Source organism: Brachyistius frenatus, unplaced genomic scaffold (genome assembly GCF_029030835.1).
Source record: "Brachyistius frenatus isolate BFR_SWC_R1_liver_20210118 unplaced genomic scaffold, ASM2903083v1 Contig_87, whole genome shotgun sequence".
In the NCBI taxonomy this organism is placed as follows: domain Eukaryota; kingdom Metazoa; phylum Chordata; class Actinopteri; family Embiotocidae; genus Brachyistius; species Brachyistius frenatus.
In genome coordinates, this window is record NW_027210686.1 from 1,474,512 (window position 1) to 1,493,662 (window position 19,151).

General features: G+C 45.5%; 2 protein-coding genes across 2 annotated transcripts; both read left to right on the forward strand.

Annotated features, from left to right (window-relative positions):
- The first annotated feature begins 233 nt into the window (after nucleotides 1-233).
- Nucleotides 234-18,540, forward strand: LOC138627530 (homeobox protein Hox-B8a). Its single transcript, XM_069709934.1, has 4 exons — nucleotides 234-789; nucleotides 4,653-4,882; nucleotides 4,929-4,937; nucleotides 18,367-18,540. Exons 1-4 carry the CDS (start codon nucleotides 357-359, stop codon nucleotides 18,454-18,456), a joined length of 762 nt encoding a protein of 253 aa, XP_069566035.1. The 5' UTR covers nucleotides 234-356; the 3' UTR covers nucleotides 18,457-18,540.
- Nucleotides 8,521-14,621, forward strand: hoxb7a (homeobox B7a). The gene is made up of 2 exons (XM_069709932.1): nucleotides 8,521-9,132; nucleotides 13,668-14,621. The coding sequence occupies exons 1-2, from the start codon at nucleotides 8,577-8,579 to the stop codon at nucleotides 13,919-13,921; spliced, it is 810 nt and encodes a 269-aa protein (XP_069566033.1). The 5' UTR covers nucleotides 8,521-8,576; the 3' UTR covers nucleotides 13,922-14,621.
- Nucleotides 18,541-19,151: the final 611 nt, after the last annotated feature.

The window sequence follows — 19,151 nt, forward strand, 5'->3', positions numbered from 1 at the left end:
TTTTCTTGTTCTTCCTCTTCGCTGGAGATTTTATGGAATCGCTGTGACTGCTGGTGTTGTTGTGGTGGTTGTAGCTGTTACTCCTCTGGCCGGCTGCCGTCACCGTTACTCAAATCACCACCGGCTCGTCTGTTGTGGCCGTGAGGGGAAACACCACAACAACGGTCACCGACACCGGCGGCAGACCTGCCTCACCCTCCCTCCCCTCCGCGTGTCGGTGCGCCGCTGCCTCAGACCGCGCGACAGAAGCAGCAAAAAAAAAAAGTAAAGAAAACACAAGTGCGAGCCGCCGGTCGCTCCTGCAGCCCCACTGTGATCCTACCGAGCCGAAAACAACCTGAAACTAACACACAAAGATGAGTTCATATTTCGTCAACTCGCTCTTCTCCAAATATAAAAGCGGGGACTCGTTACGTCCGAACTACTACGAGTGCGGTTTCGCACAGGACCTGGCCGGTAACCGGCCCACCGTGGTGTACGGCCCGGGCTCCGGTGCCACCTTCCAGCACGCTCCGCAGATCCAGGACTTCTACCACCACAGCGCCTCGACGCTGCCCAGCAATCCCTACCAGCAGAGCCCCTGCGCGGTCACATGCCACGGCGAACCGGGCAACTTCTATGGATACGACGCCCTGCAGCGGCAGACGCTCTTCGGGGCCCAGGACGCGGATCTGGTCCAGTACAGCGACTGTAAACTGGGAGGCGCGCCGGGACTCGGCGGCGAGGATGCGGAGGGGACCGAGCAGAGCCCCTCGCCGACGCAGCTGTTCCCCTGGATGAGGCCGCAAGGTGAGGAAACGAGAGACGGACTGCGAGGGTGCTTTTCTTTTTTTTTCTTTTGAATCTTTTAGTCGTGTTCAGAGCAGGTCGTGTCCGTGGAACAGAGCTGCTCCTCCAGGAGGGGAACACAACATGTAGACACGGAGTCGCAGCAATGAGGGGAAAGTTGGAAAAGGGTTTTTTTTTAAAGCAGAACTTTAGGGAGGGCAATCAGAGCCTTCTCCGTTCAGACCGGGACATAAAAGCCCGTTTATGGTTTTATTGACGGCACCAAACTCATGAATGACTTTAGGGTTTAATTGCTCTGGTCATATACTGAGAGAATGGATGGGAAGAGGACATAGCAGAAAGAAACAGGCGACGGGAGCAGACGGAAGAGGACTGGAGGTCTGAGAGGTCTGAGAGGACGGAGGAAGCTCTGAGTGACTCCTCATGTTAGACCAGGTCCTCATGTTAGACCAGGTCCTCATGTTAGACCTGCAGCTCTGACTCGGGTTTAACTTTTACTGCTTTTCTTTAACGACTTGCCTGGTCGAAGTGTGTGTGTGTGTGTGTGTGTGTGTGTGTGTGTGTGTGTGTGTGTGTGTGTGTGTGTGTGTGTGTGTGTGTGTGTGTGTGTGTGTGTGTGTGCGCGTGTGTGCGCGTGTGTGTTTGTGTGGGGGGTGAGAGTGAGTGAGTGCATAAAAAAACGTGATTTCTAAAATAAAATATAATGATTTGCTTTGAGAGGTTTATAATTGATGGTTTAAAGAAACACCACAATAAGACCGATGATGTGCAGAGGAAGGCACTCGGTGTGTGTGTGTGTGTGTGTGTGTGTGTGTGTGTGTGTGTGTGTGTGTGTGTGTGTGTGTGTGTGTGTGTGTGTGTGTGTGAGGGGGGGGTATGTATACTAGCCTATTTTGTTTGAGCCCATATTTCTTGAAAGCTTTAGTGTGTGTTGTTTGTTATTTAAAATAGTATACAGTTATTTATTGTTACCGTGCGTGTGTGTGCGTGTGTGTGCGTGTGTGTGCGTGTGTCCTTCCGAGACGCAGTTTTACACACCTGATAAAGATAATATTCGCGTCTTCTCCATGTTGATGAACATTTCTTGTAGTGTTTGCTTCACAGTGTGCCTGCTGCTTCTTCGGCCTGTAGATTCTCATATTTTACATTTTCATAACCTCTGTAATATTTAGCCTTCGTTGATTGGAGTGTCTTTAAAAAAAAAAAAAATACCATTTCATCTTTAAAAAGGAGCGGCCACTCTGAACATGACTTCATGTTTCTCCACCACCGGACAGTGAGTCGGCCCCTGACTAACAGCTCGGGCTTCACGGTGGTCCTCGGTGCAGCAGCTCGGATCATCCGGGAGCTAAAATGTGTGGTCAGAACAGGAAAACCGCTTTTTGCAACCGAGCTGCTGAAGGACCGGGATTCTGAAGGACCGGGGATTCTGAGGGACCGGGATTCTGAAGGACCGGGGATTCTGAAGGACCGGGATTCTGAGGGACCGGGATTCTGAGGGACCGGGATTCTGAAGGACCGGGGATTCTGAAGGACCGGGATTCTGAGGGACCGGGATTCTGAAGGACCGGGGATTCTGAGGGACCGGGATTCTGAAGGACCGGGGATTCTGAGGGACCGGGATTCTGAAGGACCGGGGATTCTGAAGGACCGGGATTCTGAAGGACCGGGGATTCTGAGGGACCGGGATTCTGAAGGACCGGGGATTCTGAAGGACCGGGATTCTGAAGGACCGGGGATTCTGAGGGACCGGGATTCTGAAGGACCGGGGATTCTGAAGGACCGGGATTCTGAGGGACCGGGATTCTGAGGACCGGGGCTGCTGTAGGTCCGGGGCTGCTGAAGGACCGGGGCTGGTTCGGACGCGTGCGTTTTGTGGGTGAAACGTGAGATGGGCACGGGCCTCTGAAGTCTACTGTAACAAGGGGGCACGTGTCATAATTATTATAAAAAAGAAGGACATCGCCTCTTCACTCCCCCGCACCGTAAAACCTCCCCACCGAAGGAGGCTCCTGCTCGCTGGATGAAATACTTGGGAACCCCCCCCCCCCCCCCCCCACACACACACACACACACACACACACACACACACACACACACACACACACACACACACACACACACACACACACACACCCAAGCAGGAGGGTTGATGTCGGACTCAGACTCTGAACTGATACCCATTTCTTTCACCCTACGTGGAAGACTGGATAAATCATTTTTTTCTGAACGACCTTAAACGGGGAAAAAGAGAATATGGAGATGTGATTAGGCCGCTGAGTTAGTGTGTTATGGAGCCTCAGCTCTCAGTGACATCTGCTGTGGAGTGGAAACCTCTGGTCTGCTTCCTCCAAATGTCAACTGCCAACTGCTCTGCTTTTGTTTAGTGCTTATTTAATAGGTTTTGTAAATGGGTCTTAAATGTTTCACATTCCCAATGCCTGCATCATTCTCTCAATTCAGTTTAATTCATTTTGATTTATATATACACACACACACACATATATATATATATATATATTGCAAAATCACAACACAAATGATTTCAGGGCAATTAACACAGTAAAGTCTTTAAAACAGAACTTTACAGCATTTTACAGAGAAACCCAACAATTCAACAATTCATATGTAAACTAGGAGTAAAAAAACTCCAACAGAGTGAAGGAAAAACTATTTTTTTAACAGGAAGAAAAACCTCCAACAGAACCAGGCTCAGAGGTGGAGAACATCTGCCTCGACCGGTTGGAGGTTAGGGGAGAGCAGAGAGAGAAGGACAGCAGCTAAGAGACGCTACAAACAGGAAAATACTAAATAAATGATGAAAGTAGGATTCATCCTCCAAAGCAGCTGCATAGGTGTGCTGTGCCTCCATTCAGTCACTGCAGGGTTGAGGGTTCAATTCCCCGTGCATATCAGAAATCCTTCTTCGTATCCAAGCATCCGTGTTGCTCCTTAATTCCTCCTGATCCCAGGAATTGGTACAGCTGTGATGTTGTCCTGTGACAGCGCCAGACAGAAAACCTTTACATCACCTACACGTCAACGTCTCCTTCTGGCTGTTAGAGGAGGACTTCTGGGCCCGTGACGGGTCATCAGGACACCACGAGGCTCAGTGCACCAATCAGCAGGACTCCAAGAAAAAGAGCCTTTCTTTTGTTCTGGATTGTTTCCGTCGGTGTGCTGCTCTCACACCAGCTCCACTAAACTTCCTTCACATCACTGATTTAAAAGCAGCAGTTTTTACTTCAAAGGTGCCATATTTTGTTCACGGTGCAACGAAAGACAAACACTTTGATGGAAAATAATTACTTATGTCGTCTTAATGTGCCGACCGTCTGCTGCAGCATTTTATAGTTAAATGCCTCATTTCTATTCACTCATATTATCATGAAACACTTAATTTTTCTGGACTGCCATTGCAATTATTAATAACAGTTTTGATTTCCTCGTGTGTGTCTGTCCTCTCCGGATTCAAACACTGCAGGTGAACAATGTGACATGATGGTCTTTATTAGCAGAAAACACTCGGCAGCTCTGATATTTGCTCTGCCAGGTCCTTTTTCCCTTTTAAAAGTTTTTACGATGTAACATCAAATATTGATGTGCACTTCTGTAAGGGCTCCATATGTCTGCGTGTAATGACAGCAGATAGTGTGTGTGTGTGTGTGTGTGTGTGTGTGTGTGTGTGTGTGTGTGTGTGTGTGTGTGTGTGTGTGTGTGTGTGTGTGTGTGTGTGTGTGTGTGTGTGTGTGTGTGTGTGTGGAGAACCACTGAACTGATATGTGAATGTTTTTATTTGTGATAAGAAAATCAGTGGGACCAGTTACTTTAACAAAGGTACTTTCCCCCCCCCCCCCCCCCAGCTGCGGGCAGGAGGCGAGGCCGGCAGACCTACAGCCGCTACCAGACCCTAGAGCTGGAGAAGGAGTTCCTGTTCAACCCTTACCTGACCCGGAAACGCCGCATCGAGGTGTCGCACGCGCTGGCGCTGACGGAGCGGCAGGTGAAGATCTGGTTCCAGAACCGGAGGATGAAGTGGAAGAAGGAGAACAACAAGGACAAGTTCCCCAGCAGCAAGAGCGAGCAGGAGGCGGTGGAGAGGGAGAGGAGGGAGAAGGAGCTCCGGGACGGCGGCACAGGAGGAGGAAGTGGAGGAGAAGGAGGTGGAGGTGGAGGGGGGCTCGGTGGTGGTGGCGGTAGCGGGCACTGCGGGGTCACAGGCTTCCGTGAATGAGGATTGCTGCGAGAAAACCCACAAGCAAATGTAGGGAGGGGGGGGTGTAAGAGGATGAAAGGAGGAGGGGGAGGGCTGGGTGTAAATGTTGAACGGGAGGGGTGGGGGGTGGGCGTGGACTGCCCCGCTGTCTCCGATGCGGAGGACACTTTGGAGTCTCCAAAATGGCGACTGGAGAGCTGGACGGACTGGAGCGGCTTCAGGCCTCCTGCTGCTGGAGCGATGAAGAAAACTGATGGAAGAGGGCGGGCTGAATCCACAACTCATACAAACATAGTCTACACTAGTGTGTAAAACAAACAAACAAACAAACAAACAAACAAAAGAAGAAAAAAAAGGAGATAGCTTCCTTTCTTTGTGGAACATTGATCGTGGAACCTTTCTATCGTTAGAAGTTTATCATTAACAGTTTGATCTTTGGCAGCTGTATAGTTTTTAAGTTAAAATGATGATGGTGCACTTTTTACTGTACTTCTCACTTCTGTGTTGTTGTTGTTGTTGTTGTTGTTATGGCAATGATTGATGATGATGATGATGATGATGATGATGATGATGATGACGTAGCAATTAATGAAATTTCCAACAACATGAAACTGCCTATTTATGCCGGTTTAGTAGGTTGGCTCCTTTTTTACTCTAACTGTCGTTTTAGTTGTTTTTTTGTTTTTTTGGATCGATGGTGTTTGTTTTATGTTGTCTTCTTTTTCTCTTTTTGGGTAAAACGCATGCGCACAGTGCAGACAAAAAAGAGAACATTCATAAAAATAAAAATGAGAAAAAAAATGTAATAAATACGTTTAATTGGAGTTCTGTTATGAGTCAATGAAATTTATGAGGCTTCATGTTAGTTCTCTGTTTAGTCTCCTTATCAATCATCAATAGGCAGAAATAAGAAACACCCTCTTCCGCCTATTTCAAACCCACTTTCTCTCCATCCTTCCCCGTGTCCTCCCCGCCTCTCCTCCTCCCCTCCTCTCCCCTCCTCTCCTCTCTCCTCTCCTCTCCTCTCCTCTCCTCTCCTCTCCTCTCCTCTCCTCTCCTCTCCTCTCCTCTCCTCTCCTCTCCTTCATCCATGTGCGCCCTGTCAGCACCAGACTAATAAAACCGCACAGTTCACGAGGCCAAATATTTCAGTCTTGACTCGGAAATCTCCTCTTAAAACAACAGGCGCCGCCCCATCTTCACACACACACACACACACACACACACACACACACACACACACACACACACACACACACACACACACACACACACACACACACACACACACACACACACACACACACACACACACACACACACACACACACACACATCCTGTCCCAACACCACTGTATTTATTGCCTGGTCTCCATATTCACCATTACACCGCCTTCCATCATCATCACGGTGACGTAATGAACTCGGATTGTTTCCATGTGGGAAGATCAAACAGGAGCAGCACAGATATGTCCACATTCACGCAGATACACAGTTTGGACCGGAGCTTGTTTATTATTTATTGTTTATTGTGTCGGATCAGGTTTCCGGTTCGGTGTGTCTTACGTATGACGCTGCGATGTGAAGAGAAACTCTGCTGAGAATAAGGTGCACGCGTGTCGGTGGCCTGCTCTGAGGATGTTCAACAGACAGGAGGTCTACCGATCCGTTGGAAAAAGGCCGGAAACCAAACAGGGCTGCGTTCAGGAACAGCTGCAGTTTGAAACCGGGTCGGTGGTTCCTCTCTCTCTCTGCGCCGCAGCCATGATGGAGATTGTTGAGGCTGAAATGTTTCACTCAGTTCGTCGACTCTGTGTTTCCATAGTGACGGTGTGACCATACTGACGCACTCGGAACATTAAGTGAGTACTTAAATGCGCGCTCAGAGCCCATCACTAGAAACAGGACGTGTTGATAGTCTAAACATGTGTCCGCTTTTCAGAGTTTCATCCTTTGCACTTATGTGCTGCATTTTTGGTTTTGTTTTTACCTTTAAAGAAGATTAAAAACCTTCTTTGCAGCATGAGGATACGATGTTTTTACACACAATACAGCGAAGTATTGCTGATTGCTCAAAGTGGAATTTACAAAGCAGCCTAAAAGAAAGGCCAACACGAGATGTGTTGAACCAACCTGGTCTCATGGCGTAAAATAGACACGCCAGTCCATTAAAGGAGAGATAGCTGCTGGGCGAGTCCAGGCGTGACCGTGACAAGTTTTCCTGAAGTGGACGAAAATGAAACCTCCTGCATTCTTAGAGCCATGTGATATACAGAAAAACAAAACTATTAGCAAATAAAAACATGTTTGAAGAGAATGGAAACTGGACATTGTTACACTTGGGATTGTGTTGCCAGCCATCCCTCCTGCCTCCTAATACCGCGGAAAAGGGTCCATTGTACTTGGTCTCAATGCCTTTATTATGGTACCTTGGTCACATGATCATTCATCTGTGACATTTACGCATGTGTAAGTTTCACGTCACGCCTAGACAGCACTGCGTGGCTATCTCTCGTTTTGCCGCTGGTTAAACAAATCTTTTCTTTCTGATCCTATCATGGTCCCACATCCACCCCGCTAGAAAAAAAAAGGACTTTTATGCACCGATGACTCCCGTTAAACATTACACTCAGCAAACTACTGCAAACTACAGATCTAGGCACGTAGCCGTAACCTGTACTCCAGGTGAGTTTCTGTGCCCGCGGGGAAAATCCATATCAGATGTGAACCCACAGGCGGAGGTGGTTCATTTTAACTGGCCAGGAGTGTGTTTTTTTTTTGTTTTTTTTAATCTATAAACTTTTAACGGTTTGTTCCCTGAAGCATTCAGGATCTTTTGGTCACATGGTTTATGGCTAGATTTCAACACGTAAAACACAGTGGTACGATTATAAATTGAATTAATGTGGAGTGAAAGCTCTGCAGATTTAACATTTCATTATTGATAAATGATTTTTTTGAATTGCTTCCAAACGTCGCTCACATTCAGTGTTCCTCCGCCTGCAGGCTGCGGCCCGCGGTACGCTGGGAGCACAACAGCCTGTCTGTTCTGCTGTGGAGCTGTGACCCTCTCCTCTCCTCGACATGTGTGGTCTCTGCAAAGTGTGAGTCAGGACCGACATTCAAAACAGAGGAAATCCATCACGTCCTTTAGTCTTCTCGGGAATTTACGTATGTGCCTCAAACACATTTAATATCACACACACACGTGTGTATCTCTCTCTCTCTCTCTCTCTCTCTATATATATATATATATATATACATAAACTTGCACAACTTGCTTCCACCGCGACCCCACTCGTGATAGGCGGAAGAAAATGGATGGATGGATATATAACTAATTTGTCCTATTATAACATTGCATCCGGAGGGAAACCCCCTCGGCTATTGGTCTTCTCAACATCACATGGACCCTATGTCACGTGGGGGCAATGGGAGGTAGGAGTGGAGGAGTATAGGGTGGGGTGGGTAGATTTTTTTTTGTGTAAATCTAGACAGTAATACCCCGCCAATAATTCACGCGTCCTCGTAAAAGCCGACATTAAACCGCCCCGGGCCCACAAATCAAATTATGAGTTCGATGTACTTCGCCAGCGCGTTGTTTTCCAAATACCAACAAGCCTCCGCAAGCTGCTCCGCTCTGCTCCTCACAGACTCTCCAACTTCTTCCTCCCCGTCCTCTTCCGCGCCTCCTCCCGTGTCTCCTTCGTGCGCCCTCGTGTCCCGCGGATTCCACCACCATCATGCCTTCAGTGGGAGAAACAGCGGTAGGCTCCCGTTTCCTCCCTCCTCTTCTCCTTCCTCCTCCCCCTTCCCCTCCTCCTCTTCTCCTTCATCGTTCGGTTTGTCTCTTTCGGGACTGAACGGGAGCATCGGGGGTACTCAGCCTGGCGCGCATCATTTGAACCCCACGGAGGAACGTACAGGAGGGGCTTACAGGGCGCCAGGAGCCCGGTCACTGTGTTCCTCTCTGCAGGGATGCCCCGCGGAGCCGTTCCCCGGTCGGTCTCAGCTCTGGTCGCCGACCTCTCTGCTTCCTGAGGCGGCATGCAGGAGGCAGAGTCGCACGGAGCAGCAGCAGCTAGACGATGAGAAGCTGCGGATTTACCCCTGGATGCAAAGCTCAGGTGAGGACATGGAGGCGGTGAAGTTATGAGAGGTGATGAGGTGATTTGTGGAGCCTCAGGTAAGTGTGTGTGTGTGTGTGGGGGGGGGGGGGGGGACTAGAAGACAATGTGCATGCAAATTGGAGATGTAGGTGTGTGTGTGTGTGTGTGTGTGTGTGTGTGTGTGTGTGTGTGTGTGTGTGTGTGTGTGTGTGTGTGTGTGTGAGGGGGGTGTATTAGGTTCCAATAATGACTTGAAATGCTCTTTAAACTGTTGGCCCGGTTGCGCAGCGGCCACTGGCGGCAGCTGAACTATGCCTGTCTGTCTCTCTCTGTCACCATTTTACAGCCTCTCTCTCTCGCGCGCTCTTTGCACATCTTTTATGGCTCTGCCCTCCATAAAACCATAATTTAGGACTTTGTGAATATTCATTGAATGGTGTTGTATAAGAAGGGGAGCGGGGAGCGGGGCTGGCTGGAGCCTGATCCTGACCTATTTTGAAATAAAGAAAATCTTCCTCTCCTCTCTCTCTTTCATACTGAGGCTCTGAGTCCTGGTCGTGTTGTGTTTCCCTGTCCGGCCCACTGAAAGCCCATTGTACTGTCACCACAGTCCGCTAATAAACACTGAGTTAGAGGATTGGTTTGATGTTTGAATGCTTGCTCTTCCCCCGATTGTAAAAGCGGCTTTGTGAGCCACAGCGGACCGGGAGCTGAATGGACGCGGGGCCTCGGAACACAACAAACACCGTGAGAGAGGGTTTTTATGCTGCATTTAAATACATTTAAACACGTCAAAACGGGGTAATATGGTGAGAATGTTGGTGCGTAAAAGTGAAGATGTTGTTTCTCTCCAAAACGTCAGCATGGTATACAAACAGAAGTCATGACGACTTGACTCGCTCCATTAGTGCGCGCACATATTTTAATGGTACTTTTTGGGGATATGATTCACGCGGTAAATGGTTTCCTCCACTCAGTGTTAAAAGATGAGCTCGAGCTGTAGTTTCTTAGTCTCCAGCAGCAACACAGTCCGACTGCAGGACTCAGGCCTGCTCCGAGCAGCGTTTGGGGAGGTCCCTTCTTATTAGCACGAGCTTCCTGGCATACAGCTACTAAACAGGCTTCATTCATTTCCGTCACCTGTCCCACCGAGGCACTGCCCCCCGTGTGTGTCTGTGTGTGACAGAAACGGAGCTTTTCAACACTGAAATAAAACGTGTTTCATTTGCTTGTTCATGAACAACGTTTTTCAGAAATGCCTTTTGTCTCTTCTTGAGTACCGGAGCAAAGCCACAGATTTGAGACATTATTATAGAAAATGTACTAAACAGCATTAAAATTACACTCATGGCTCATAATGTAAACGTAGCTAGCTCTCATTTTCTTTTTTCTTATTTGCAGTGTTATATATAGGCCTACATACATATATATATGTGTGTGTACAACATATAAACACACTGAAAAGTACTACATTTCCCCACTGTGGGATTAATAAAGTCCAAGTCTAACTCTAAAAGGGAGAGTACATGTTTTTATTTAAATATTATATTTTTTATATTTACGTTTCTCATCTCTCTCATTAGTGTGTGTGTGTGTGTGTGTGTGTGTGTGTGTGTGTGTGTGTGTGTGTGTGTGTGTGTGTGTGTGTGTGTGTGTGTGTGTGTGTGAGAGAGAGAGAGAGAGAGAGAGTACCGTCTGGATAATGAATTTATAGATTTTAATTTAGATCTGATTCCACTCCAGAGCGTGGAAGAAGATTGGAGTGAGGTGAACATCTAACAAAACAAACAGCGCTTATTAAAGGAGGTGCTCAGGCTCTCACGCTATGAACACTCTAACACAGTTTTTTATAGATGTATTTAATGTGTGTGTGTGTGTGTGTGTGTGTGTGTGTGTGTGTGTGTGTGTGTGTGTGTGTGTGTGTGTGTGTGTGTGTGTGTGTGTGTGTGTGTGTGTGTGTGTGTGTGTGTGATGCACTACAAAGTATCACCGCGCCATTCAACAAGAAGGAAATGGCTCTGCGATAAACACACACACGTACTTAATCACACACACTTCCACGCTGCTGACACTCAGTCTCTCACACATACTGACTGCTGCCTCCAATGAAACTGGGACTCACGCACGCAGTCAGCAGAGGAGGAAACATGATGCGTGGGGACGGAAAATATGAAATTTGCTGGTCTTTAAAAGCATAGCAGATAATAGATGTATCCTACAGTAATGTAAATGCTGCTGCATTTTAAACATGTGATTACCATGGCATATATATATAATTTGTGTGTGGGCTATATATTAATGTATATATACACACACATATATTTATATATATATACATATATATATAATATATATTATATATTTCTATATATGGAATAAGTTGTTTAATGGAGAAGGGAAAACGGACAACTTTCACTGGCATGAATGGGAAATGAATAATGAGCATTTATTGATATATGTAGTAATATAATTATCGTCATGTATTTGTTTATCAGTAAAAACTACACCACCGAAAAGGATTCATAACATTTTGAACCATAAAGACAAAATATGTGGAACAGTGAGGGTCTGACGACAAGCCCCCCCCCCCCCCCCTTCTCACCAGTTCATGCTTTATGTATTTTACATGATATCAGTTACATTTTGAGTAAATCATATTTCCACACAGCAGCATGTAAATGCTGTTTCACGGCTGTCTGGTGCAGAAATACTTCTCCTCTCCGGGGCACCAAACCTGGTTTTGTATGTATGTTCTTGTCCATGTGAGGATTCCAGTAGAACCTTCACTAAATACCAGCTAGGTCCGTCAGAGGCTGCTTGTTGTCGGGCTGCTCGCTCCTTTTTTATGGCTGCTCAGATGACCGGCTTTGTGAGCTGCTATTCAGAGATTCCAGAGCAGAGCAGCAGAATTCAAACTGAAACAGGGATCAGATTAAAATTACACGTACAAAATAAAGATTAGAAACTGGTTAGAGCAGCTGGCAGCGGACTTCAAGAAGAAGAAGCAGCAGAAAGGTGTTTTGTTTCACTCAGATTCATGCTGAGAGGTTTTTGTGGCCTGCAGACGACCTCTGAGCTGTGAAAGTGTGACCCAGTTTCTCTTCAACCTTCAGGCGCCGCGCGACCTCATGAAGACAGAAGGTCAGAGGGGTTTCTGAATCTGCCTCAGCACTACTTCACATCAACAGCAGTGGAAATATGCTTTAAATGAAGTGAACAATGCTTCAGCATGTACATTGTACATGTGCAACATTAGCATGTGTCCATATCCACCACCGACTACCAGAAGCCGTAATCAGTCGGGTTTGTTGCCCGTTTACTGAAGTTAGTTTACAGTTTGTGTTCTTTATCAGCTGTTGTGAAGTAAATATTGAGGAGCAGCTCAGACAGACGGCAGATGAAACCACAGTTAAACATCATTTAGAGGAAGTGGAGCATGTGAATGTGACCATGATACAAAGATTTGGTCAGATTGTTGAAACTGTTTATAAATCTGATCATTTCAGAAATCAGTAGCATCAAAATAATAAAGTGATATTGAGCCTCTGCAGAGGCTTCTTTAATGCAAGTGTTTCTCGTTCCATTAAGTTTTTCTGATGTAGCTTGTTTATGTCATCACTACGTATGTGTAGGCCTTTGTGACAATGTCTTTTATTATAATACAATTTTCAAATAATTAATATTGAAAAAAATTCAGTGGTTTAAATCCTGGAACTTGAATTTTTTGAAGTCCTTCATAGCTCATATTTTATCAAATCAAAACAACTGCCTACAGATGATTTCAAAACTTTGTACGACAGGATATTGAAGAGGATACAAACAAATAAACAAACAAAAAACGACCTGACGAAAATCCTAAATATCAGATTGTAAAATATAAAACAAACAAATCAACAAACAACACAATCATTTAGAGTTAGGTTTTTTTTTTTTTTTTTTTAAATCTTATATCAGAATTTTTATGTAATATTTAGTTTTTCTTAAAATAAGAAAAACTACATTTTCATCTTTATTTTTCTCTTTTTGCCATGAACTGTTTTCCATAAAGATGAAAGACCAAACTAAAAAAAGTGTCATGGAGGCTCCATGACCTGCAGGTTAACATGATGACAATTTATACAAAGTAATGATCCGTTTTCATACGAGTGCCATAATGTTGCCTCATTTGCATGAATCTGATTTACCATGAGTGTTTTTTTTTAATATTTCTCACTGAAACATTATTTGAAATTGGACTTCCATAAGATTAATTATAACCATAACCCGATACAGTTCTGATGTTCGGTTGCATCTGTGACTATGAAATCGATTTCAGTTGGACCCTACCGGCTGCCGTAAACTCACGTTCCTAACGTTTTATTCCAAATCTGTTTTGAGAGCACCGAAACCTCACGTGACACCGTGTCACAGATATCTGGCTGCTGTAACAGGAGCTATGAAGTACAGTATGCTGATCAGACCTGAAGTATGTAGGACCATCCTGTAACAGAGGACTTCCTTCAGAGTGGAGGGACTTTATTTTGAAAGGGAACATGCGTTCTTATGTGTTGCAGGTGCGGACAGACGTAGAGGCCGGCAGACGTACACGCGCTACCAGACGCTCGAGCTGGAGAAGGAGTTCCACTTCAACCGGTACCTCACGAGGCGGCGGAGGATCGAGGTCGCGCACGCGCTCGGCCTCACGGAAAGACAGATCAAGATCTGGTTCCAGAACCGGAGGATGAAGTGGAAGAAGGAGAAGAGGGTGACCGAGAGCGGCTCCCCAACAGCAGCAGAGGCGGAGGCGGAGGCCGATGAGGAAGAGTGATGATGATGATGATGATGACTCCACTGCATACAGACTTATACAAATCTCTTATTTCATAATTCTGCGGTTTTTTTCGTGATGCACTCGTCGAACTAAGAAACGACTTCCGTCCTGCATTCAGGGTCAGAGTTTCATACAATTCACATTGTTTAACTGTTCATAGCTTACTGCATCGTGGCTCAACCAACTTACATCAAACATCACCTTTTAAAATCATATTTCACCTTTCAGCAGAAATCTGAAAATAAAAACGCAACAGGAGTTGTTCTTAAATGATGTGCGCGGGGAGGACTTCAGTTTCAGCTCAGGAATCCGTTCCTCTCATGTGAGCTGCAGAGTTGTACATGCAGTGAATTAAACAGCACTGACTGCTGTGGATATATAAGTCCAAATATGAAGATATGTTTGAAATCAAACCTTCATATTCCTACTGAAGATATGACTGCAGTGCACTCTGCAGTCAGTTTGAAAATCTGATCCTGTCTATTAGAATATTTATCAGTTATTCGGCTCCACAGACGCAAAGTCTGCAGATGCGGAGACACCTGATTTAATTCATATTAAATATTCATACTGTGTGTATTTGGTAGAACTCGAAACAAATGCAAGGTGATTTTAATGTATAGGCTATACTTTGTTTAAAATGGTCAGGCTCTCCATGTGAAATAATTGAAAGCTTTATTTTCGTTTGTTGCTCATCGTGTGCACTTTTCTTTTGTGTAAATAATAACTATAATAATAAAAAACGTAACTACAGTGAGCGTGTTGTCACATCTTTCAGATTAATATTATAAATCTACAGTAAGATTTTACTACAGTGTGGGGAAGAATCATAAAGACAGTTTATGGGATAATTTCAGCCACATCACTTCAATATGCTTCAAAAATATTTATTTTAACCAGTTACTCGCTGCTCCTTCACCAACTAGGAGCATGCACGTAGTAAAGTCGGCATTTGTTTGAAATGTCTCACTCGTGGCGGAGAAAATCCTAAAACTCTCAGAAGTCTCAGAAGCGTCCCGAAGCTGGAACCGGCCGTCACAGGTTACAGGAAGCGTGTCTATTTCACGCTTTGCCGTGAACTGGTTTGCATGAGCGTCAGTGTGCTCCTCAAACATCCTCAGCAGCTTCACACGCTTCAATGCAGCACACTGATGCTCCTTTACTTCCGGCTAACCGTATCTACAGGAGAAGTTTCAGTATTTCCACAGCAGAAATGAAGCTTCAGTCCTCCCTCTGAAAATAAAATCAAACGAAGACGATAAGTCCGTAGTACATTAAATTAAAGTGTCTTTTAACTGATATGTTTATGTGTTTAATATGTGCTTTATATTAGCAGGTGACAAAATGTTTGACACTGAAAAATGAAAGTTGGTGAGCTAATATCCGGTAAACTGAAACCAAACAAATCAAACTGGAACATGAGGCTGGAGGTGGAATATTATTTGATTAAGATACTTTTGAAGGTTACTGTTAAGCCTCATTAAACTAGATAACATATTACAACACTATAAAATGCTACATTTTTCTTAAGAGTTTGCACGTACTTTTACTGATATAATAATTGAGGCCGAAATGTGGGCACATTTTCTTCAGCAGTCAGAACAAATCACCAAATAATGCTAAAATGTGTGGTGCCAATGTATATATATATATATCTTCTCATTGTAAAAATATTTAAAAACACATTCAGTATGACAAGCCACCTCCTTTTATCCTTAAAACTAACCTTGGAAGTCGGAGGTCCAATAACTGACTGTTTTGAGGTTACGTGGGTGGTCGAAGAAGAACAAGAGATCAACAGCTTGATTTTCAACCTGCACAAACTCTATGCAAATGTATTTTATTTGTTTTAAATACCTGAGTTCCAGAGCAGCCAGAAACATCCAAGTTAGAGAAAAATTTCATCAAATCAAGACGAAATTTCAAAGAGGCCCGTGTTGCCTCTGGACGTCCTCGGCTGTCTGTGTGAGCCAAAAAGAGGCTACATCAAGGACAGGGTGGTGGTGGTGGTGGGTGTGTGTGTGTGTGTGTGTGTGTGTGTGTGTGTGTGTGTGTGTGTGTGTGTGTGTGTGTGTGTGTGTGTGGAGGGCGTTGTAGAATGTCCTAATGTCTTTATTGCGTCCATGAAATAACCGGAAATCCCAAATAAAACCATCAAACAGAGGCAGCAGCCGATGGAGAGTCGGAGGTCTGCTGTGCTGCTGCTTTCTTCTCTGTTAATTTTTAACACGGATTCTGTGTATGAAGAGGAAGCCTCGCGTCCAGACTGGAGTTTGAAAAAAGGCCACATGTGGGTCACTGACGGTTTACAATCAAGTTTTCTGTGTTTAAATTAAATCCAGAGGAAATCTGCACACTTTGACCAGACCTGACCTTGTCCTGCAGTTTGAATATTATATGCAGATTAAAAAAAATTCCCTCTCCATTAAATAAATTAAAATCAATTGAATGCGTCAGATTGAGAAGAACGGCGATGGTTGCAGGCTGAGGTGACCAGAGGAACAGAGAGCAGTTGTTCAGTTGCTCTGTGTGCTGTTGGTCATGTGGGTCTTTGGGTGTAGAATGGAGTGTTTGTGTGGTTTCGACGTATCTTGTCCAACACTTTGGTTTTCCGTTGATCAGTGAGGAGCTCTAAAGACACGCGGAAACATGTTCGGTCATCCTGTAGCGAAAGCTTCATATTTCAGATTCAGGACGCGCTAGATTTGGGTTCCGTTTCCTGTGCAGGAGAACATTATCAAATAAAACGATGCACTGAAAGGCTTTCAGACGGCATTAAATAGCGTTTTAAACGGCATTTAAAAAAATGTCCCCTCGGGGATTAATAAAGTAAATACCTACCTACCTACCTAAACAGAGGAAAGATACTTCTGTCCAAACACTAGTCCTCCACTCAGGTGTGTTTTCATATTTCACATCAGATTGGTTCGTCCTGTATGACTGCATTACTTTTATGTGAAAAACCAAACAATCCCAGCGTTTTGTCTCTGGCAGTGTCTCAGGTCGTCCTGCGGCTTCCTGGCCTGCAGGCCCTTAAATTGGTGACGCGTTGCCGCATTGCGAAACCGCTTTTACGCACAACGTTTGGGAGCCGCAGTGACACGAAGGTGATGCTGGTGTCGTGCCTGCAGATCACCGTCGGGCTCGTGGTCACTTTGTTCGCTTTAAATAGTGCATCAGGCATCATTTAGACCAACAACGTACCAGGACTCCAGCTGTTTCACCTGGTGCCTGAAATTATTGTATTACAATCAAAGTTCTACAAACTGTTTGGTAGCGAGGAGACTTTTCCTGTTTTTTTTTTTTTTTATTAGACATGACAACATTTAAATGTTGTTCTCTGCAACCCAGAAAGCACGTCAGAGCTACTTTCACTAAAATACACCTTTTCACGGCTCTCGTGAGACTGCTGATGTTTACTCACTTGTGACTTTCTCCTGACAGCGTTGGATACTGGTGACGTGTACATTTCAGCAAGAAGACATTATAATATGGAAATATTCTGATTTGAGCAAAAACTGTGTCCACAACAGCTGATTTAATAGAATTAGAAAATGAAAATAATAACTTGTAACGGTATAAAGTCACTTTGTAACATTTTGGTTTTAAATATGAATGAAATAGATTTGAAAAATAAAAACATAGCCCGTTTCCGATGTGATCCTTTTCCCAGTATCAGCAAATAAAAAGATCAGGCTGTTGTTAACGCAGCGCGTTATTCAACAAGAGAACAGAAAACCGACTCGAATCCAAAAGCACAATTCTTCGTTTCTTTTCGGTGTTTGAATCTGAAGAAGAAGAAAATGGCGGCGGGGAGAGAGAGAAGGAGCAGCTCTCCTCCAACAGCATCCGTGAAGAAATGCAATAAATTCCTTGTTGTTTTATGAAAATTTACAACTTTGTGATACAAGTTTATGAGTGGCCGCGTGCGGGGATTGGCCGACGGGCTGGTCATGTGGACGCGCTTAACGTGAACATGAACTTTTTATGATTTCCCAAGTGGCTATATTGCTGCTGCACTCTGCTCCGGCCCGAGCAGCCTCCTCTCGTGCCCTGCTATACCGGGGATCACGAGGCGTCTCGCGCGGAGCCCGGTGGCCGCGGTGAAAACAACGTTTCTAATTAAACGGACGAGTTACTCTGCATGCTAGTTGTGACTTTGGAAAACCGGCACGAGGAGAAGTTGACAACAACCCCCCCTCCTCCTAGTCCCCCTCCTCCTCCTCCTCCTGCTCTTCCTCCTCCGCTATGGCTCCTGCTCCGTCTGGTCTCGTGCTGCTGTCTCTGCCTACATCACCGGACCGACATGGGGACAGTACCGCTGGGATGAGGCGAAAACAAGGCGAGACCTGGCCCGGGAAAATATTCCGGAGATGACATCATCATTTTGATTTTTGATTTGAATTTGACGTTTTATTTAATTTGCCACTTATTGCCTCGAGGAAGAGGAGGAGGAGGAGGAGGAGGAGGAGGACTATGATGATAACAAGGGCGGCGATGAAGATGACGGCAGTGTTTTGACGACTGAGTGACAACGGGGAACGCACCGCACCGATTCCTCCTCTTTCTCCCCCTCACCTCCCCCTCCATCCATTATCATCCATTCATCCGGTCTGAGGCTTTCTGGTGCCATTCCAGGGTGTCTGGCTGCCTGCACGCGGGACGCCGAAGTAAGCTGCAGGTGTGTTGGACCGGTGACGGATTATCAACAAACGGTAAGAGCCGCTCATGCACGTTTCTCCTCCGGCTGCCCAGCGCGCGCTGCTGCTGCATGTGCAGTGCTAAGGAGCTAAATGAGAAAGACACTGAGACTGCAGTTTTGCGTGATCGTGCTCCGTCTGCTGCAGACATCAAGGTTCTAAATGAGGTGTTACTTTCCATCTCAGATTAGAGCGTTCCGTCGCTGGATTAGGCTCTCTGATGGATTATCCAGATGAATTGGCTCTCCTGAGTGGTGGGATTAGTAGCATGGAGCCATCCATCGGGGGAAGCTCGGCTGTTTGAAGATGAGCTCGTCTTTTTTTGCCCAAAGCCGCGTGTTGCACGGAGGAAGGTGGTAGATACATACAGCAGAGCTTTGATGTTAGGCTGGGTTTATTATCATTTGTTCTACGTTATAGATGTTGGTCTGTGCATTTTCCCGGGTCGTTCTTCTCTGGAGGTTTCACCTGGCTGCAGGTGGAGGCGCTTTAAATGAGCTGCATCCGAGTTTGGTGCTGTGTTTGTG

Coding starts and splice junctions, on each gene's coding strand:
- LOC138627530 (XM_069709934.1), top strand. CDS start 357: ATGAGTTCATATTTCGTCAACTCGCTCTTCTCCAAATATAAAAGCGGG. Junction 790..4,652: donor CCCCTGGATGAGGCCGCAAG/GTGAGGAAACGA, acceptor CCCCCCCCCCAG/CTGCGGGCAGGAGGCGAGGC.
- hoxb7a (XM_069709932.1), top strand. CDS start 8,577: ATGAGTTCGATGTACTTCGCCAGCGCGTTGTTTTCCAAATACCAACAA. Junction 9,133..13,667: donor CCCCTGGATGCAAAGCTCAG/GTGAGGACATGG, acceptor TATGTGTTGCAG/GTGCGGACAGACGTAGAGGC.